This window comes from Protopterus annectens, chromosome 8.part1 (assembly GCF_019279795.1).
Source record: "Protopterus annectens isolate FY-2018-M chromosome 8.part1, PAN1.0, whole genome shotgun sequence".
Taxonomy (NCBI): Eukaryota; Metazoa; Chordata; order Ceratodontiformes; family Protopteridae; genus Protopterus; species Protopterus annectens.
This window is the reverse complement of record NC_056742.1, coordinates 541,686,811-541,708,976: the sequence shown is the minus strand read 5'-3', so window position 1 is coordinate 541,708,976 and position 22,166 is coordinate 541,686,811. Positions and strand designations below refer to the sequence as shown.

Genomic DNA, 22,166 nt, shown 5'->3' with positions numbered 1-22,166 from the left:
ATAGACAGATCCAGGATAGGGCACCAAGAGCTTTCTTTTCTGGGTACCAAAAACAGTCTGGAATAAAAACCTTGTCCCCTTTGCTCTGCTGGGACAGGTTGAATAGCCTTGCTACTGAGAAAAGAAAGTACTTGCTTTGGGGCCTCTGCCCACTGGTTTGGGGGGGGGGGGTCTGGCCATCCACTTGGGGTTGGCAGTGAGTGGAAGTAGAACCTGTATCCCAGGGATACAATGTTCAAGATCCATCGGTCCTGGGTAATGTACTCCCATTTTTTTGCATGCAGGGCAAGTTTTCCTCCTAAAGGTGCAAGTATTTGGGCAAGGCTTGGAAGAGTTAAGGAGAAGTCATTGTGAAATTTTACCATAGGATGGTGGCTTACTACTCCCTGTTTTAGTGGTGGGAGCACTTCATTGCTTCTGTAGAAGTGGGTATCAGGGGCTGCAAAAGCACCTCGCTGAGTACCGGCGGACTGGCGACTAGCTTAACAGAAGCGTTGTCAGCAGTTTTGGACCTATGCGGTCTGTCTTTATCCTTACATTTTTTCCGAAGATCGGTAGTCAGATGGCTTATCAAAGCCATTTCAGGATAAGGAAAGCGAAAGAATTTAGCAACAAAAATATCCCAACAACAAATAGTTCGAGCGTTGAACAAGGCACAAAACCGACAGCGAAGAACGTCGTGGTCTGGGCCTAAATAGGTGATACAGTAAGAATGAAAATCTCTGTGAGGTATTAAGCAATTAACTTTTTCTGACATCAGTTAGAGCAAGAAAAAAGGATCCTCAACGGGGAACTTATCTTTTAGAAGACTTCAGGTCTGAAACTTGAAAAAACTAAAATTTCAGAAGGAGGGCGACCAGCACTTGCGAACTGCTTCTGTTTCAGACAGTGCACAGCAAGAAAAGCTGATGTAATGGCGTAGGCTGCATGCTTTATAGCCCTGACGACCTGACATCATGGAAGAAGCGGCAGCATCCGACGCAGAAATCCCAGGACTCTGGTATTCAGGCAGACTGAGGGCTACCTGCAGGTAGATAACCCAAATGTGATGACTGCAACAGTGAACCATGAAGAACATCTGCACTTGATAGAGTGCTTGGTTACCCAAGTGCAGGAATTCAAAACAGAAGATATTTTAGCCTTGGCTGGAGAGTCAGGAAGGTCCCAGAATTGTTTAGCCAAATCAGCTATCAGAGCCAGGGAGTATTCAGTCACATGGGCCTGGTAGTTGATGGCTCTCACTGCTAAGGTAGCAGAAGTGTATACTTTTTTCCTAGGCGCTCCATTAATCTGCTCTCCTTATCAGAGGGCAGGAGGGAGGTGGAAGGGAGTAACTTGGACTTTCTGTCTGCAGCCACAGTAATGACTGACGGGTCTGCAGAAGAACTTTTGTAGAACCTGTCTGGATGTTTGGGTGCAGGAGGTTGAGAATCTGGGTTTTTTGAAGCAGCCAAGAAAGCATCCGAGAAGGCAGGGTGTACTAGAGGTACAGCAGACTGGTTAGGACACTCCATTTGTAAAAGTTCATAATACCTCTTCTGGGTCTTGGTGACCTGACTGCTGTCCCACTTGAAGAAATCTTTCATTTGAGCTACAGTTGCCCCGAAGATGATGTCCTCTCCTGGGGAATCTGTGACATTAGAGGACTCTGGGGAAGCATACCCCATAGAGGAAGCAATCCGGGAAGTGTAATTGAGGGATTCATCTCCTGATGAATCCTCTTCTTCAGAAGAGACATTGGGACCAAGTTTACCCTTAGGGGTAGACACAGTAGGGGCCTGCCATAAGGCCAGGAAGGTGTTTAGAAGGTTTGGGTGAAGGCCTGTCCGTCAGGAAACTGTTCAGAGGGTGCAGGCATCAGAGAAGGAGTAAGATGCTTGGTATTTTGCTTCTTTTTGTGGGACTCCAACGCTGAGGTATCAGAAAATCGCTGTAAAGGAGGAGGGCTGGGTGCCTGACAGCACTCCACAATGTCTGTGGAAACATCCTCCCGAACTATAATCTGAGACACTTCATGTGGGACGTCGGAAATGATGAGCCTAGGTTCCCCCTCGGTGACCTATTCAGACGCCTGCAATTCCCTCTGGGATGTGCCCTCTGCTTTTTAACGGCTGCCTCTGGGGTACCCACCAAAGAAAGGTCTGAAGATTCCAGCTCAGACTCTGGGCCTTCAATGGCCTTGAGAGGTATGGCTGGAATGGAGGGCACAGCAGTCAGTTCAGGCCTAGATTTCTTAAGCCTTTTTGACTGGTGGCTCATCCGAGGAACGAGACGTCAGTTCCATAGCTTTAGCTAAACGTCACGTCACTGATTCTCTAGATAAAGTTTTAACACTGCTAGGTGACTTCTGAGGATTTTGGGGATGAAGGCCTGACAAATACTACAAGTAGTGTGGCCATGTTCTTGGCCTAAGCAAAACAGGCAGAGCTCATGCGAATCCTTAAGTTGAATTTACCTTCCATGCCTACTCTTGCCCTTTCTACCTGACATGAAACCCCAAAGCAGTAGCAAAGAGATAATCAAAACCCCATATGGGGTACTTATCTGAAGTCGGATGAGTTCACTTTTCCGAAGGAGCGACAACCAGAGCTGGCAGTCACACAGGCGGCAGAAAAGTTCTGAGGTGGGTGCATGCTGACGTCCACTTATGACCAACGTCCGCAGAGAGAGAGATGTGACATCACACGCACCCTAGTGGTAGCATTTATCTTTTGTCGAATCGCCAGAATTACGAGTCGACCAGAGGCAGACTTCCTGGAGTTATGAATACAGCAGCATAGGAATAGAAGGACATCAGAGCTGCAGTAACTACAGAGGGATAAAACTGATTAGTCACAGCTTGAAGTTATGGGAAAGAGTAGTGGAAGCAAGGTTAAGAAGGGAGGTGATGATTAGTGATCAGCAGTATGGTTTCATGCCAGGAAAGAGCACTACAGATGCAATGTTTGCTCTGAGAGTGTTGATGGAGAAATACAGAGAAGGTCAGAAGGAGTTGCATTGTGTCTTTGTAGACTTGGAGAAAGCATATGACAGGGTGCCTAGAGAAGAGTTGTGGTATTGTATGAGGAAGTCGGGAGTGGCAGAGAAGCACGTAAGAGTGGTACAGGATATGTACGAGGGTAGTGTGACAGTGGTGAGGACTGCAGTGGGAGTGACAGATCCGTTTAAGGTGGAGGTGGGATTACATCAAGGATCAGCTCTGAGTCCTTTCTTATTTGCAGTGGTGATGGACAGGTTGACAGATGAGATCAGACAGGAGGCCCGTGGACTATGATGTTTGCAGATGACATTGTGATCTGTAGTGAGAGTAGGAATCAGGTTGAGGAGACTCTGGAGAGGTGGAGATATGCTCTAGAGAGCAGAGGAATGAGGGTCAGCAGGGCTAAGACAGAATATATGTGTGTAAATGAGAGGGAGGGTAGAGGAATGGCGAGGATGCAGGGAGTAGAGTTGGTAAAGGTCGAGTTTAAGTACTTGGGATCAACAGTTCAGAGTAATGGTGAATGTGGAAGAGAGGTGAAGAAGAGAGTACAGGCAGGGTGGAATGGGTGGAGAAGAGTGTCAGGAGCGATTTGTGACAGACGGGTATCCGTAAGAGTGAAAGGGAAGGTCTACAAGAGTGTAGTGAGACCAGCTATGTTATATGGGTTGGAGACAGTGGCACTGACAAAAAGGCAGGAGTCAGAGCTGGATGTGGCAGAGTTAAAGATGTTAAGATTTGCAATCGGTGTGACTAGGATGGATAGGATTAGGAATCGGTATATTAGAGGGTCAGCTCATGTTGGACAGTTTGGAGACAAAGCAAGAGAGACGAGATTGCGTTGGTTTGGACATGTGCTGAGGAGGGATGATGGGTATATTGGGAAAAAGATGCTAAGGATGGAGCTGCCAGGTAAGAGGAATAGAGGAAGGCCTAAGATAAGGTTTATGGACGTGGTGAGAGAGGACATGCAGGCGGTTGGTGTGACAGAGCAAGATCAGAGGATAGGAAGAAATGGAAAGAGATGATCCGCTGTGGCGACCCCTAACGGGAAAAGCCGAAAGAGAATGATGATGAGGAATAGAAGGACATCATCCAGAATTACCCCTAACGTCCTCCTAGCTTCCTGCTGCCAATTTCTTTTTGCTAGGCCTTTTTACCTTTGGCTGCTTCCCTTTTCCTTGCCTCTGGCAGAAGGGCCCATGTTTACAGTAGTAATTCCTGATGTATTACAGTGAAGGAGATGGAGCATGTTCTTTACAAATTCCATGGTCTTTCTCATGTTGTTCACTTTTTTTTTTTTTTTTTTTTTTTTTTTAATACTTTTTGGACCTTAAGACAGTGTAACTTCTATCCAAGGAAGCACAGAGCATCTGCATCTTCACAGCTATGGATAGGAACTGTGTCCTCAGCCAAGAGCGTCTCCTGTGGGTTAGCCCTATGGCAGCACCCCTAGGCTCTGCATCCAAAGCATTCTATTCACACACAGCATGCTTACCAAGCTGTAGTGAGATCTAAACTTCGGGTTGGAAGGTAGCTTTCCTAGTATTGTCCTGCTCTCTTTCACAAATTTCCAACAACTGCCTGAGAAACCAGTCTTTATAACTACAGGAATATGACAGCAAAGAGCCTAAAACACAGGGATGCTAAAGCCCACCTTTCTGCCATACACATCCAGCAATCTATTAATTTGGCGTGTGTTGCCACATAGAGTGAGACTAGCTCCCTTACCACATTCCTGGGACACTGCCTGGATCTGCAACGCTGTCTGTATAACAAAATTTGTGAGGAACGTAAACCCCGTAAAATCAGTCAGATTTTTTAGAGGTAGGAAGCTGCAAGTCTGATTCGACGCTAGTAGTCAGAAAGACATCAAAGACGTCTGTTGTGGACTGGTGGAATAGCTCCTGGTTTTGGGGGCCCAAACTCCAATCACATCCCTTTTTTGGAGGTGGGGGGTCTTAGGCTTGATACTGGTGCTCTCTCAAAGCAGACAGCATCGCCAAAGGACAGGTCCACCTGGTGATGAGTTGGAGACCAGGATGCCCTCACTGTGATGCAAGCTGGAGGACAGAGGTCTGCACAGCCTAGATTCCTTTCCTCATTCAAAGTCTGAGGAGTCTGCACATCTCAAAGTAGAGGTCTACCTTTTGTCCTTTTGGAAAGCCTTACTTCAAACACACAGAGGCTTATACAGCCATGGCCATAAACACTAAAGTGCAAAAACCCCTGTGCCAGGTTAGTCCACTCCTGTGACAGGGTGGGAGGGGGTTGGAAAAAAAAACAAGTTGCAATGCATGCTCGGTAGACATCAGGTGTCAGAGTAGGTCTTTCATACACAAGCATCAGATAAGTCTTTCATTTGACAGTCACGGTATGGGTCTTCCAGGTCCAAGGAGGACAACTCTGGCTTCTGCTTTCCTCATCCTACAGATGACCTCCTAAACAAATTAGTAAGGGTATACCACCGTCCTACCGCTATGTAAACGATGTACAAAAGCACATTTCACCTTGCCCTCTCCTGTCAAATTCACCTCTGATAAGAGACAGCATGTTAACATCCGAAGGTGCTGAACACCAGAGGTGTTGGCCATGGTGTAAGTCAGGTCAGAGAGTTGGACAAGCACCTTCATGGTACCAACGTCCTTATACCTAGCATCTGTAACAGAGTCTTCAACTCCCAAGACTTTGTTTCTTCTATTTATTGAACAGATATCCACATGACTATCTGATGCCAGGGCAGACGTTGGAAAGAAGGCTACACAAAAGCCTCTTCCTTCAAATAGGCCAGAATGGCCACACATTTTGCCCAAGGGTTTGGGACTGAGTTCTTGCCCATCTTGGAAGTGGACAGCCTAATCGTCATCTATGTGTAAGGAAGGTGCTACACTGATGTCTACAACTTCTGTTACAAAGGAATTCGCAAAATTACTTAACAGGTTGCTCCTGAGACGTGATCTGGGTCAACATACTAACCAAATCTAAAGACCTTACCTAAAACACCACCCAACTACACATGGTCATGCACATGTTGCACAGCTGGGTAGCTCCCATTTTCTCTTTCATAGGTGTTTACTAGGCTAACAACCATAAGCCTAGCCAAGCATCCTAAATCTCTGACGAATTCTGATACCCTTGTTAAGGGTAAGTATGGGCCTGGGAGATGAGCCATTTACAGGTTACCTGCTTGCATCAGAGACACAGGTGCCAAACCAGGGATGAAGTTCCGGTTTCCCATCTAATTGTCCAAGTTGCACTTGAACTGGGTTAGAGAGGAGCTCTGCTTCACATGGATGGGGAAGCTTGTTCCATAGATAGGGTAGTCTCTGGGATACATACCTATCTCTCCAGTAGGTCCAATTTATATCAAAGGCAAGGTTTAAGTTTATAAAGTGGGTAATTCTGCTACTGTCTGTTTTGTGGATATGCAGGAGGTCCATCAGAGTGGGGTTGGAAAATGCCCTGTATAACAGGCATGGATCCCCCCTCAAAAGCCTGCAGGAAACAGAATACAGGGGACAGGGCTTTGAGACGGTCTACATAGAACATATTACTTATTTATTTATTTTATTTTACATTTGTTGACAGGGCTAGTCTATCTGGATATATGTTAATTTTCAGTAGAGGCCCGGGGAGAAAAGCTCCAATGAGTATTACATGGTTTTAAGAAGGTGTTACAAAAGAAGTAATAACAAATATAAAACTAACAGTAAACAACTAGTATATTTTTTTTTCAGGAAATTTCAAATTACAATCTTAGAACTAAAAAATACATAAACTACAACCTACGTGATGTGCTTCACAATAATCATTACAATACAAAAAATCAATACATAAATTTTATAAGAGGAATGCTGAAGTGTAATGAGAGGTAAAGAAAAGCTGAAAGGGGTGTAGAGAGAGAAAAATAGGGAAGAAGAAAAGTAAAGAAAAAAGGAGAAAAGAGTAAGTCTCGTTATTTGTCCAACAGAGTTTGAGAACAGGCAGCCACCTGCAGAGTTATTGGGACATAGCCTTTTTATTGAGGTACTGTGTAGATGGGTCTACAAAGTGGGGGAGAGGTCTGGGATCAGATATCTGAGGGTTGATTATACCATATTTTACACCAACGTTGGAGAACAGGCAGTGCGTGTTGAGTTACAGGGTGTAGTAGGGAAAAAAAGGGCAGAAGACAAGACAAGAAATAGAATTAGTCTGGGTTACTACAGGGGCATAGCCATTTGGTATTGAGATACAGTTTTACATTCCTTATCTGAGGGTAGTTTATTCCATATTTTTCCAACAGAGTTTGAGAACAGGCAGTCACCTGCAGAGTTATTAGATATGGTTGTTTTGATCAATAGTTTGTTTGAAGAGCGTAGCTGTTTCTGATTATAATAAGGTGTGATGTGGCAAGAGAGTATTGGAGTTTTGGTGGGTTGGTGCAGGGTTTTGTGGGCTATTATGAGTTGTTGAAGTTCGAACTGATTAGGAAGTTCTAGCCAACCTAGTTGTTTTAGGTTCAGGCAGTGATGTATTCTAAAAGGGGCTACTGTAGCAAATCTAGCAATATTATTGTAAGATATTACTAGCTTATTGAGGTTTTTCTTTGATAGATTGGTGTATATGGGGGAAGCATAGAGTAAAGTAGAGATTAGGTGAGTTCTGGCTAACGTAGTTCTTGCAAGTGGAGTAAGAAAGGGTTTGATTCTGTATAGGGTTCCTATTTTTTTGTTCACTGATTTTATAGTAGTGTTGATATGATTGTCAAATTTTAGATTGTTGTCTATTGTTATTCCCAGTAATTTTGTGGTAGCATCAGGAGAAATTATAGTACTGTCATTGGATGTGATAGTGAAGTGTAAGGGGATGTGCCTTCGGGTAGGTGTGAAGAGAAGCAGTTTAGTTTTCTTGGGGTTAAGTAGTAGGCAGCGATGTGAGAACCATTGTTCTACAGTGTTAAAGGCTTTTTGGGTAAGAGACTGGAGTTCTGTTTGAGAGGTAGATGTACAGATAATGGTAGAATCATCTGCATATTGAATACAGATAGTATTTGGGATAGCTGATTGCAGGTCGTTGATAAAGATGGAAAAAAGAAGTGGGCCTAAGATAGAGCCTTGTGGCACCCCAAGAGAGATGGGGAGATGATCAGATAGTGAATAGTACTGCCTGCTGTCGGTTTTCAAGGTAAGATTTAAACCAAGTTATGGCAGGAGTATCAAGTGAGAGAGAAGTCAGAATGTGCAGAAGAAGTCGGTGGTTAACCATGTCAAAGGCTTTAGGTAAGTCGATGAAGAGTGCAGATGAAAGACTATTTTTGTTGGGATTAAAGTTGATGGAGTTTGTAAATAAGAGCAGTGCGGTGGTGGTACTGTGGGAAGGTCTAAAACCATGCTGACAATTGGCTAGTAGGTTGTTTTGTAGAAGGTGGTTTAGCAGTTGTTTATGGATATATTTTTCCAAAATTTTAGCAATGGGGGATAATAGTGCTATAGGACGATAGTTAGAGAAGTCCTTAGTTTCCCCCTTTGTGTAGTGGGATGATACGAGATATCTTCCAGATTGAAGGGATAGTTTCTTCATTAGTAGATCTGTTTATCAAAATAGAAATGGGATAGGCAATGGCTTTAGCTCCTATTTGCAGGAACTCAGCAGGAAGTTTGTCTGCGGAGGGGGTGGTAGGTTTAAGTTTCTGGAGTAAGGATGAGATAAAGGAAGTAGGAATAGGTAGTAGATGAAATGTGGGGGGTGGATTAGCAAAAGATGGAAGTAGCTTAGAGGTATCAGGAGATACGTGACTAGCAAGAGTTTGAATATTATTTGTGAAGAAAGAGTTGAAAGCATTAGCTGTTTGTGTGGGATTGTCTGGGTTAGAGTCTTGTGGGTCGGGTGTTATAGATTGTCCTGGGGACAGAAGATTATTAATGCTGGTCCAGAATTTTTTAGGTTCCTTGTTGGATGCTTGTTGTAGATGAAGGTAGTAGTTTCTTTTCATCTGTCAGGATGGCTTTTTTTGTACTATTTCTACATTCTCTAAAGATTTGACGGTCAGCCAGGTTCTTAGTGGTATGCCATTTTGCCCAGGATTTGTTTCTGATAATGATTTTTTTGTCTAGTATTGTTGGTCAGCCAGGGGGCTGGTTTGGCTTTGGTTCTGATAGTACATATTGGTGCGTGCTGGTCAAGAACAGCAAAGAATGTGGAATTGAAGTACTGTACTGCATCATTAAGAGGAAGAAATTTTAGAGGAGACCAGTTACATTGTCTCAGTTCTGTCAGAAAGGATTCTGAGTTAAATTGCTTTTTAGAAAGTAATGTTCTGACTGTGTTTGGAAAAATTAGATTGGTTTTATGCGTAATAATACATGTTAAAGAGTGGTCACTTAGATTGTCTGGAAGGGAGCCAGTTTTATAGGTTTGTTGGGGGGTGTTAGTAAGTATCCAGTCTAAAGTGGTATCCTTGTTATTGATTTTATTAGTTCTGGTAGGGCAGGTAATTAGTTGTGAGAAGCCATGTAGGTTTATGTGGGAGGTGGGGTTTGAATTGTTACAGGAATTCCAATTAATATTTAAGTCACCTAAGATTAATATTTCTTGCGGGAGATTAGTGGAGAGCCAACTGAGGATATTCTCAAGAGCATTAATGTTATTTCCTGGGGGAAGATGTATACAAATTATGTATATGGCTTTTCTTTTGTTGACTTGAAGTTTAGAGCAAATTATTTCGGCACTATTGACTAGGGGAAGGTTCAGATTTATAGTGCTGATTTGTAGCTGGGTTTTATAGAGAATTGCTACACCTCCCCCTTTTTTGTTGAGCGGTCAAGTCTAATGATGTCATACCCAGGTGGGGAGATTTCGTTGTCTTTAATGCTAGGTTTTAGCCATGTTTCTGATAGGCAGAGGACGTCAAATTGGTTGACATCTAGCAGGGCATGGACTTGAGAAATTTTATTACAAATACTACATATGTTGAGATGGGCTATAGTGAGTGAATTGGTAGATTTATTAGGTAGTGCAGGCCTAGTTGTGTTATTGTTGTAGTTTCCTATGGTCTGGGTATGGTGTGGGCCAGGGTTTGGATGAATGTCTCCATCCAATAGTGAGTGGGGGAGTGTTGAGTGTTTAGGTTGTAGAGGTTTCCAAAAGTAGTCAATTAATTTTCTAGTTTTTTTGGTTGTAGAATTTAATGTGGGCTAGTCTGTGGTATTTGGCTAGTAGGTAGTTGGGCTTGTAAATGAGATTTAGGAAAGTTGCAGAAAAAGGTGTTATAGGTGTAGAAGTGTGTATGGAGGGAAAGTTAAGGGTAGAGTACAAAGGTAGTTCATAGGATGTCAAGATACAGGTAGTTGCTAGAGGAGTTATAAGTGAAATGATAATCAATATTTGAATTAGAGAAGGGTTCACTGTAGTGTGCACTGTAGAGGAAGTGGAAATGAGAGAGAGAATGAGAAATAATAGTAAGTTTATATGAGGTAGAGGAGGAGGAGAGTTGGGTAATTGGTAGGTGAGATGTGTATGATAGGGGTGGGAGCGTTATAGATGAGATTTGTGTGATTGGTGTGAGTAATGTAGGGGTGTGGTTTCTGGAGGGATAAAAGTAGGAGCACTGGAGGTGGGTGGGAATTGGGGGTAGGGTAGGGGAGCAGAGTGAGCCCGAAGGGCAAACGGAGCGGGTAGAGACAAGAGAGCAGAATATAGAGGAAGACAATCAGTGAAGTGGGAGACTCAGCAGGTAAGTCTAAAGGTAGGAGAATGTAGACAATGTTCAGAGGCTAAAAGGAAGAAAGTCAGGAAGGTAGAGGAGAAGACAATAAGGATGCCTTAGGACAAGGAGAGTTAATATATAAGTGAATCCGAGGAAACTGGGAACAGAGTTATGGGGGTAAGGATACAGAAATAGGGTAGAAAATACAGTACAGAAACTTAATTATTGAGAAAGCCAAGTGCTGAGACGCCACCTAGTGGTCAGTCAGTGTATAGCAGTGGAGATGTCTCCTGCTAGATTTGAGGGTCTAAGGGGGAGTGAGGATGAAGTAGTTTGAGTGAAGGGAATAAATGAGGTATGGATAATATAAAAGAAAGAAGAGAAGGACTGGGGGGCTGGCTGCTGGCTAGCCTACCTGAGAAGCTTGCCTAACCTAGTAAAGTCTTAACATTTATCTCATTTCAGTTTATTTGTTTCAGCATCAATACATACTTTCAATGTCTTTCCAAAGTGTCCTTAGTTTGCCCTAATGTTCCAAGGCGTCTGGCTGGGAATATGCAGGTGTTTGGTGCAGGGACAAGCTGGAACACAGTGCTGGTAAGATATATAGAGAGAGAAAAGGAAGTAAGGCATAGAGTATCAACTTAAAGAGCAGGTAAAAGATGTTATGCAGACACAGTTGCTTGTGTAATCAGTCAACAACAATATGTTGTAGCTCTATCAAACATTTATAACACCATTTAGTACCAGAAGCTACTAAGAATTCAGAGCAGTAATAACTTAAATAGTAAGCAAAATCTATCACAGACACAGTTGGATATATTACCACAGTAAATAGCAATACTTTGTAGCATTTTCAGAATTCTATGACTCCTTTTAGTGCCCGTAACTACCGAGATTTTGGGGCAGTACTATGGCTTTACATACAAAACTAGTAAGACTTATGGGTCTGTAGATGGCCCACATTTGTGCAGAGGGATGACTGTTGCCTTTCTCCACTCATGAGGCACGAAGGCTGTTTGTAAGCTACAGTTACATAGTAATTCCAGAGGCTCCGATAGGTCAGGTTTCATGCTATTTAGAAGGCATCCTGGGATACTGTCTGGGCCCACTGATGCAGTGTTCTTGGTCTTGGAGAGAGAGAGAGAGAGCGCATTAAGGACCTGTTCCCTGGTGATAAGAGGAAGTTATATTCCATGATATTTCCTGAGAGAAGGTTGAGGGGAGAGAGGAGTAAAGTTGGAGCTGAATTTATCAGCCAGGTTTGCTATATCTTCTGGCTCAATACAAGTGGTTCCATTTGCAATGAGCTCTGCACACAATTTTTAGCTTGTATCCATTTATAACCTCTATGCCCCCTCTACATAACAAACCTTCCTACGCTCCTCTCCAATTTTCTTCATCATTCTGAAAGACAATAGATACAGCTTCCTGCAAATAACACTAAATCTTATAAAGATCCTGTGGGCATAAATAATGGCGAACAGAAAAGGGGGTTTTCAAGAACCAAACTTTAATGCTGCTACACCAGTGAGCTCAAACCGTACAAGGGCAAGCTAGCCTATCATAAAGTGCAGATCTAACGGAGGAGAGAGAGAGGAATGAAGATGATGCAAAACCCATTTTAAAGAATTTAATGATCAGCTGGTGTTGGGCTACAGTCCTCCCTTCTAAGACATTATGATATGCACAACGGCTGAAATCAAGCATCCTGACAAGAGAGTAACTGAAGCCCCAAACCTACAAGTGCCTGAATCAGGTTAACATCACCTGCAAGCTGTCCAAATGTGGCAGTAAATAGTACACCATCAGTCAAAGTGAGTGCTACTCCACATGACAGTACAAAGTAAGCAGAAGGCATCCTTACACTCTTTGGACACCTACCTGTCCAGTAGGAGGCTTCCTAACCTGACACTTCAGTTAACTAACAAAAAATATTTAATTTTGTGATGCCTTTCCCTCCCTAAAGAACAGAGTTTCAAGGTTTTCGGTTACAAAATGTAACATTAAAAAATACATTTCTCTGTAAACAATTGAAAACTGTAATTTACTGCAGCATTAAATAAATGGCCTAGGAAAATAAACCTGCAAGCTTTAAATCTTAAACAGCCCAGTTTTATACTCTTGCATCCATATGTTCTCATTTCTACTCTTTGTCCACTGCCCTCACACGTTTAATTACTTACAAGTCGAAGGCATGAATATAATGAAGAATGCAGAGATAAAAATTAATCTCACAATGGAAAAAAAAGTGATGACAGTATTTGACCTGAAAGGATACAGCATTGATGTAACACCAGTTTCCTTTATTGATTAGTCCCCGAGGTTGTAGCGACACTGGTTTGTGTATTAATTTAACAGCATTCAACAATTCTGTAAAAAAGAAAAGAAACACTATAAAAACCCATGTTTATTTACTAACATGGTAATGTCCACTGTTATGACAGAGATGCACAAAGACAAACACAAGTACAAGAGGCTTCGTATCAGTCCATCCTCCCAGCCATCCTGCCTCTACCCACATCTGTACATCATGACAGATAAAAACCAAAAAGGTTACAAGTGCCACAAGATTTACTTGCTAACAAAGTTTAAGAACATTCGCAGCTGTACTGAAAGCAAAAGGGAAAGCTACAATTTACATCAATCTAACATGCCTGAAAGTATAGTTGTAAGACCTTACCATAACAGCGAATGTCCTACTGATTACTGACATATAGGTTGTTGCCCCTGACATCTACCCAGTGCACTAAAGCTTTACCTTCCAGAGGTTATAATCTGACTCATGACTTCAGCTCATATGCACTGGGGTATACAGACGGATGTACAAACGTGGATCCTCAGACTCGTCTCTAACCCAGCGACCTAAATACTACTGAGAGAGAGAGAGAGAGAGAGAGAGAGAGAGCGAGGTCAACTAGGAGGTGGTGTAGCTCGAAAAAATAAGAAAACTCCCTCATTCCCATGTAGCAGAGAGAAGGTTAAAGCAAAGGGGGAGAAGAAAACGAAAGATGAAGGAAGGCAGACAAAATGGGATGGAGAGTGGGAAGGAATACTGAAACAGTGATTCTATGTTATGGCAAGTTCTTAACACAACTGTATTATGTCATGACAGACATCACTGCTGAAATACTCCTGATATAGTGCGACTCCCAGGGTTGAAGAGGAAGGAAGAGTGGGTTAGCTACTAAGTACAAGATTTGCCCAGCAGTCTGGACAGGACAGACATAGCAAAGGCTGTCCTGGACCTATAGAAAGCATCAATTCTGTAGTGTTTTGTCAAAGTGTGTACATAGGACCAAGCGGCCACCTCCAAAACAGACCTGTAGTCTACGCCTTTGTGGAAAGCCCCGGAGGAACCCACTGCCCTACTGGAATGTTTTTTAGGACTGGACGACAAGGTCTTAACCATAGTGCTAGTAGCAGAAAGAGAATGCCTTAGAAATCCAAGCAGCAATAGTTTGTTTGGACACCAGCTAGCCCAGCTTACGGCTCATAAATAATACAAACAGCTGATCAGTATTTCCGAAGGATTTTGTTTTGTCCAGATAAAATCTGAGTTGCCGGTGGATGTCCAGATAATGCAAGAATGCACCACCATTTTGTGGATTAGGAAAGAAAGTAGGTTAAATAGTCTGAGGGACAGCCTGTTAACTACCTTAGGCACGAAGGATGGATTAGCCCTAACTCACTATGCCCTTGTATAAAATAAGAAAATAGGGAAATGGCCATGACAGTTTGTAACTCAAACTCCCCTAGCAGGTGTGAGAACCAAGAGAAGAGGAGAGTTTTCAAAGTACAGAATTTTACAGTGGAAGATCCTGGTTCAAAAGAAAGCAGTGTAAGCTTTTCTAGTACAAAAGATCCCCAGGGGGGAGATGGGTTTCTCCGGTGGGTTAAGATGCAGGATGTAAGGAAAAGACAGACTTCTGCTCTAGGCATAACTGCAGCACTAAGAGGAAGGTAGGCACCAACAGCTGAAAGGTAAGCTTTTGAAGAACAATAAAACAAAACTGACCAAAGTAGTTTGCAGAGATTTTGCAGTACAGCAGGAACTTGGGTTAAGACGGGGTTCTATGTTTTCAGCACCAATAGGAAATGATATGCCATTTAGCAGTGCAAGATTTTCCAGTAGTGGGTGTCCTGGGTTCTTACAGAACTTGAACAACTTTCTCAAAGAAGAGATGTAGCTGAGGAATTAAAATCCTACCATCCCATAGGGTCAAGTTGACAGATGGAAGATTTGGGTGGAGCAGCAATCCTTTTAGTCAACTTATCAGGTCTAGTTGTAGAGGTATTTTCCTGTAATTTCTCTTTGTCAAATGAAACAGCACGGGGAAGCTAATGTTGCCTCGGTCAAAGGGACACCAGTAAAGACAGTCTAGGTGCTTCGTTTAGTGTTCTGAGAAGAATTCTTGGAAGAACAAGCAAAGGATGAAAAGTATAGAAGAACTTAACATCTGGGGAAGCTGATAGACCTCTTTGCATCACTAGCCATCCGAATACTGCCCCACTGAAGGCCAATAGTCTGGGGGGGGTTATGTACTTACCATAAAGTTCCATCTTTGTTGTCCATTTTCATTCTTTCTCAATGTATGGGCTTGGATTTGACTCCGCTGTTACTCCAGCTCATGGAAACCAACAAACTCTCAAACACCTTTCCTACCAACAATGCACCATATCAAATTCACCTCAGATCCTTCTTACAGCTCAAAAGAGAGAGACTACAAAAGAACTGCCATAACTGGAGTTCGACACAAAGGACATATGGTGTCCTTAAAGATCTCATTCCTCCAGATGTCATTTCTGAGAAATGGAGGGGGATGGAGGGTTGGGAGTTGAAGAATGAAAATGGACAACACAGATCGAACGTTATGTAAGTACATAACTTCTTTATCTGATGTCAATTTTCATTCATTCATTCCTCAATGTACGGGACAGTAGTCAGCTACCTAAATTCCTGGGTGGACTCTAAGGATATTTCTGAGCATGGTTGAGCCAAAGGCTCATCTAGTCTGTAACGACTGGTAATAATATGAGGATATGACCAAGTAGCAGCCGCACAAATATTGTCCATGGTTGCTCTAGACTGGACTACAGTGGAAGTAGCCATAGATCTTGTGGAATGTGATTTTATTGATTTTGGGAAGGGGAGATTGCATCTCTTTTGTCTACACTAAAGTGAATCAACTATCCAGGTAAAGTCACCTTTGTGATTGATTCGCCTATCTTACGATGCACAAAGGAAAGAAATAGCTGGTCTGTCTTTCTAAATTCTTTTGTTCTGTGCAGGCAGAAATGTAATCGCCTATAAACATCCAATAAGGACAGCACATATTCTCCTTTATTAGTAAAGTCTGGAAAGAATATGGACGGATTAATGGCTTGGTTAATGTTGGATTCTGACAACACCATAGGTAGGAAGGAAGCATTGGTACGTAAGGTGACCCTGTCCTTGTAGAAAATCAATCATAGGGGATTAAAATATAATGCTTGAAGTTCTGAAATTCTTCTTGCAGATGTAATTGCAACTAAGAAGATAGTCTTCCAGGTCAAAAATGTTAAAACACATCAAGCTGCAGGTTCAAAGGGAGACTGTCAAGGCTTGGCTTGCAGTACTAAACTTAAATCCCATGGTGGTATAGGATGTTTGCAAGGAGGGCTAAGTAAAACAGCACCTTTCAAAAATGCATATTTTGGAGGAAGCAAGGGAAAATTCTGAAATCTCACATGGAAATTCAAAAAGGTTGTGAGTTGGACTTCATAAATGAACTAGCACCCTCATTAAATAAAGTTGCTAAAATTTCAGGAACAGAACGTAATTGGGGCTGAGAAAGGTTCACCTCGATTCTGCTGAGCCCAACAAACAAATCTCCTTCATTTACTTCTGTACAGTTTCCTCGTGGGGGGTTTATGGGAAGACAACAGAATGGAACACACAGGAGAAGACAGCACAGGTTACCTGGCTATCAATGGAACTGGAGAAATCACGCAGTCAAGTTGAAGTTTGGCATGTCTGGGTAAATCATGCCTGTTGGGTAAGACAGAAGGCCTGGAGTCAGATCCAAAATCCAAGGTGGGTACTGAAGATGAGGCCAAAGTAAGGTGAACCAAATTTGTTGAGGCCAGTAAAGTACAATGAGGATGACTTTACCCTTCAACATGCTGGAGGAATTTGGGAATTAAGGGGGGGGATAATCAGAGTACAGCATTCCTCACTGATTAAGGCAAAAACAGCAGATGCAAAGAGATTGCAGCAATGCAGGCCCCACTGATGCAGAAACATGTCCGTCACTGCTGCTGACAGACCACTTGTGAGGTAGTAAGACGGACCTGCTTAGTTTGTCTATCACTGAGGACTTGCCCAAAATATGCATTGCAATTAGAAAGCAGTCAGAAGAAATCACCTACTGCCACATCCTCAGGGCTTCGACACAGGGTGTATGATACGATCTGGTTCCTCTTGTCTGTTTATGTACCAAACTACCAACATGTTGTCGGTTTGGATCGTAATCGTTCCAAGAAGAGAGTTTTGGAATGCCTGCAATGCCAAAAGCACCGCTCACATATCCAGAACACCGACATGCAGAGTGGGCTTCATCAGGGAACAACGTGCCTTGGACTGTCTTTCCCAGAAAATGTCCCTCCCACCCAATCTGGGAAGCATCTGTAGTCATTGTAGCCTTTGGCACAGGAAGAATGAAAGGACAGTCTAGCAAGAGTGTTGTGACTGTATCCATCAGAAAAGATAACTTTTGCATACCTGCGTAATTCTTATCTTTGTTGACATGGGTTGCGAGAGAACTGACCATTGTGTTTGTTGCATCCATTGCAGAAAGTACAGTTGTGTACACTTACCATAAATGTAGATGTTAAGAGTGTATTCACTGTTGCAGTCATTACACTTGGTTTATCTGCCTGCAGGTAGCCCTCAGTCAACCCGAACACCAGAGTCTTATGATTTCTGCATCGGATGCTGTCGCTTCTTCCATGACCTCAGGTAGTCAGGGGTATAAAACAGGCAGTCAACGCCATTACATCAGTTTTTCTTGCCCCAAATGTCAGGAGCCCCCAAATAGGAAGCCAGTATATGGTGGGGAACACAACCAGTAAAAAGTAAATACCAATGCCATTAAGAATGGCCACAGAGAGGTAGAAAGATACAGAAAGCCAGGGGGCTGGAGGGTGGGAAACCAGGACTGCAACAGTGAATACACTTGAACATCTACATTTATGGTAAGTGTACACAACTGTACTATGTTCTTCGTGTTTCACTGTTGCAGTCATCACACTTGGGTTGATTCCCAAACCTGAGGAAGGGTGGAGGCAGTCAAGAAGCATTAGGGCTGGCTAGTAGGCCTTGCAAGACTGCTGTAGCAAATCCAGCTCTGGATTTAGAAAATATTGGTAAGTGGTAATGCTTGGTGAAGGTGTGCACAGAACTCCATGTTGCAGCTTCTAGAATGTCCCTGGTAGAGACTCCCCTGAGAAATGCTGTACACGTAGAAGTAGCCCTAGTGGAATGTGGTCTGATTCACTGTGGGGTGGGTTTTCCATGGTACTTGTAGCAGAAATGGATGCACTATGCTATACATTTGGAAATAGTTTGCTTTGAAATGGCCTTACCCTCTGCCCCTGTAGCAAAGCTGACTAGCAGCTGGTCAGATTTTCTGAAAGGTTTAGTCCTGTCAAGGCAGAACCTGAGCTGTCTGTGCATGTCCAAGGAGTGCAGGATCCTTTCCCCTTTATTCTGAGGTTTAGGGAAGAAGGTTGGCAAATGGATTGATTGGTTTAGAGCAACAGTGGACACCACCTTAGGCATAAAGGAAAGTTTAGTCTTGAGGGAAACCCTGTCAGCATGGAAAATAATGAAGGGTTCCACAGCCATTAGTGCCTGTAACTCAAACACTCTTCCTGTTGAAGTTATGGCTAAAAGCAAGGCTGTTTTCCAAGAGAGGAATTTTAACTCTGCTGAAGCTGCAGGTTCAAAAGGGGAAAGGGTGAGCTTTTCAAGTACAAAGATAAGTTCCCAGGCAGGGGTGGGTGCTCTCCTAGGGGGCCTTAAGTTGTTAGCCCCTCTCAGGAACTGTTTGATGAGAGGGTGAGAAAATAGAGGTGGCTCAGTATTATAATGAGGTGAGATGGCAGAGGCATGAATCTTAATGGAGGAGAAGGATAGGCCTCTGTAGAGTAGCTCTGCTAGGTCATCCAAAATTAGAGGTAAGGAGGGGCACTGCTGTGTCCTTCCCTTGAGAGACAGATTCCAAGAACAATATCTTTTCCACTTTTCAGCATACGATTTCCTAATACTAGGCCTTCTGGCTTCAAGAATGATGTCCAGCACCTGTTTGCTGAGGGTTGTTGGTGGTGTATTCAAGGGATAAGCCACGCTGCAAGGTTTAAGGATTGCAATTGTGGATGCAAAATCTGTTCCTCCTGCTGAGACATCAGGGTAGGAGTCTGGTTAAGGTGCCAGGGTGGCACTGTTGTCAGACTGCGCAAGAGTGGGTACCAGTGCTGGTGTGGCCAGTCTGGGGCAATAAGAACTGCCCTTGGTCTGTCCTGCTTTATCATGAGTAGTACTTTTGAGAGGACGGGCAGAGGGGGAAAGGCATAAACTGAGAGGTTTTCCCATTGAAAGGATAGGGCATCCACCTTCCAGGCCCTGCTGTGAGGATTCCTGGTGGAGAATTTGCTCAACTGGTGGTTCTCGTGAGAGGCAAATAGGTCCACCTCCAGTGTCCCCCACCTCTGGTTCAGAAGGTTGAAGGTGTTGGGCTCCAATTTCCACTCTTGTGGGTCTAGGAGATTTCTGCTTAAGCAGTCTGCCAGTGAATTTTGTTTGCCTGGCAGGAACTTGGCTTGTAGATGCACTTGGTTGCTCAAGGCTGTGTTCCACAGGGCCATAGCTAACCTGCAGAGGGGGTAAGAATGGGTTCCCCTCTGCTTGTTTATGTACCACATAACTGTGGTGTTGTCTGTTTTTATAAACAGTTGTCCTGGAAGGATTAGGTATTTGAAGGCTGTCAAAGCATTCTGTACAGCTAGCATCTCTGACTGATGTGCAGGAGAATCTGGGCTGGGCTCCAGTGGCTCTGAATGCATTTAGCTTCCATGTGAGCCCCCCATGCATAGTCTGATGAGTCTGCTGTCAGGGTTTGGGCTGCGAGGGGTTGAGTGAAATGCAGTCCCTTGCTGCAGTTGCATGCTTCTGCCCACCAAAGGAACTCTGCCCTTAGACAAGGTATGATTGGAATGACTGTTTCCAGGTCCTGAGAATGCAGGCACCAAAGACTTTTTAAGTACCACTGAAGTTTCCTCATATGCAGTCTTGCATATGGAATTAGTAGAATACATGAGGCCATGAACCCTAGGGCTTGCAGTATTTTTCTTGCAGATAGCTGGGTTCTGGTGGTCATTTGTCTGACGTAGTTTGTCAGATAGACCTGTTTTTCTGAAGTGAGAAAAGCCATCTGGGAAGTTGTGTCCAAGCTTCCTCCCAGGAATACAATATTTTGAATGTGTACCAGTTGTGATTTCTTTTAGTTGATGGTGTACCCCCAATGAAGTGACTTTTTACAAATGCCAGGCACTGAAGTAGCAATTCCTGACTGTCCGCCTGAATCAGGCAGTCGTCCAAGTATGGGAAAATTTGGATATTTCTCTGCCTGCAGTATGCAATGGCTGGAGCCGGCACTTTGCGAATACTCTGGGAGCAGTAGATAAGCCAAAGCGAAGTGCAGAGGACTGATAGCGCACAGAGCCTGCACTGAAGCATAGATATTTTCTGCAAGACTCCATTATGGGGATGTGCAGATAAGCTTCTTTTAAGTCTAGCGTGACTAACCAGGCATCCTTAGCTAGCATAGGGAGAAGTTATTTCAGGATACGCATCTTGAATTTTGGGACCACCAGAAAGGTGTTGAGAGGGGATAGATCCAGGCCTGGGCACTAAAAGCCCTCATTTCTGGGCACAAGGAAAGGTCTGGAGTGGAAACCCTGCTCCCTTTGTTCTACTGGAACAGGTTGAATAGCTCTGATATTGAGCAGGGAAAGTACTTGCTTTTGAGCCTCTGCCCACTTTTTTGGAGGAAGGTCTGGAAACCCGCTTGAGGTTGGCAGTGTATGGAAGTAGAATCTGTACCCCTGGAATACAATGTTTAGGACCCATCTGTCCTGAGTAACGGACATCCAGTTTTTTGCATGAAGAGCGAGTTTTCCTCCTAGGTGCAAAAGTAATTGGGCAGGGCTGGGTAGGATAATTGAAAAGTCATTGTGAACTTTTTCCATAACGGAGCGGCTTATCACTCACTGTTTTTGAGGTGGGGGCACTCCATTGTTTAGATCACTGCATACCCTGAGACTGTAGTCTGGGTGGCCTGTTTCTCCTGGGTTTGGTCTGAGAAGGCCTGGAAGGGGCTGGAAAGGACCAGTTTTTAGAAGGCCAATGCCTACTGAATCTAGGTGGTTGCACTTGTAAAAATTCTTTAACAGTTTGCATAGATTCAGTTTTTTATCTTTTTAAGAACTTCTTCTGCTTTGGTGCCAAATAAACAGTCCTTATTTAAAGGAGCGTCTAGTAATTTGGATTTGACATGATCTGGCAAGGTTTGTTCCTTCAGCCAAGCATGCCTTCTCAGTACAGACCCAGTGACTGATGTCCTAGAAGCATCTTGCAGGGCTGTAAAGCCACACTGCAAAGTATGCTTACTAACTTGGTTTGCAGAATACATTAGCTCTTGTAAATCTTCATTTTCTGCACAATCTGGGAGTAACACCATTTTTTGTTTAATTAGTTCCATAATATGCTGCTGGTACTTCAACATGTGAAACTGGCAATTCAATGCCCTTATGGCAAGAGTTGCAGAGGTATATACCTTGTCCCCTTTGCTCTGCTGGGACAGGTTGAATAGCCTTGATACTGAGAAGAGAAAGTACTTGCTTTTGGCCTTCTGCCCACTCGCTTGGCATTGGCAGTGAGTGGAAGTAGAATCTGTATCACTGGGATACAATGTTCAAGCCCCATCTGTCCTGGGTAATGTACTCCCAGTTTTTTACATGCAGGGCCAGTTTTCCTCCTAAGGGTGCAAGTACTTGGGCAAGGCTTGGAAGAATTAAGGATAAGTCATTGAGAATTTTTACCATGGGGTGGTGGCTTACTACTACGTTTTTTGAGGCGGGAGCACTCCATTGTTTAGATCTGTGAATACCCTGAGACTGTAGTCTTGGTGGTCTGCTGCCCCTGGGTTTGGACTAAAGGTCTGGGAGGGACTGTAAAAGACCAGTTTTTAGAAGGCCAATGCCTACTGAATCTAGCTGGCTGTACTGTAGGAACTCTACCAGTTTGCATAGATTTAACTTTTTCCTCCATCTTTTAGAGGACTTCTTCTGATTTAGTGCCAAACAGACATTCTTGGTTTAATGGAGCATCTAGTAAGTTTGCTTTGACATGGTCTGGCAAGATTTGTTCCTTAAGCCAAGCATGCCTGCTAAGAACAG

General features: G+C 43.5%; 1 protein-coding gene across 2 annotated transcripts in view; it reads right to left on the bottom strand.

Moving 5' to 3' along the window:
* The window catches only part of USP10 (ubiquitin specific peptidase 10), an 864,697-nt gene that overhangs the window by 490,249 nt on the left and 352,282 nt on the right, over nt 1–22,166 (bottom strand). For both annotated transcript variants that reach the window (XM_044082060.1, XM_044082061.1), the window contains exon 5: nt 12,949–13,040. In XM_044082060.1, the coding sequence (XP_043937995.1) occupies nt 12,949–13,040 (92 nt within the window). The remainder of the gene's footprint in view (nt 1–12,948; nt 13,041–22,166) is intronic.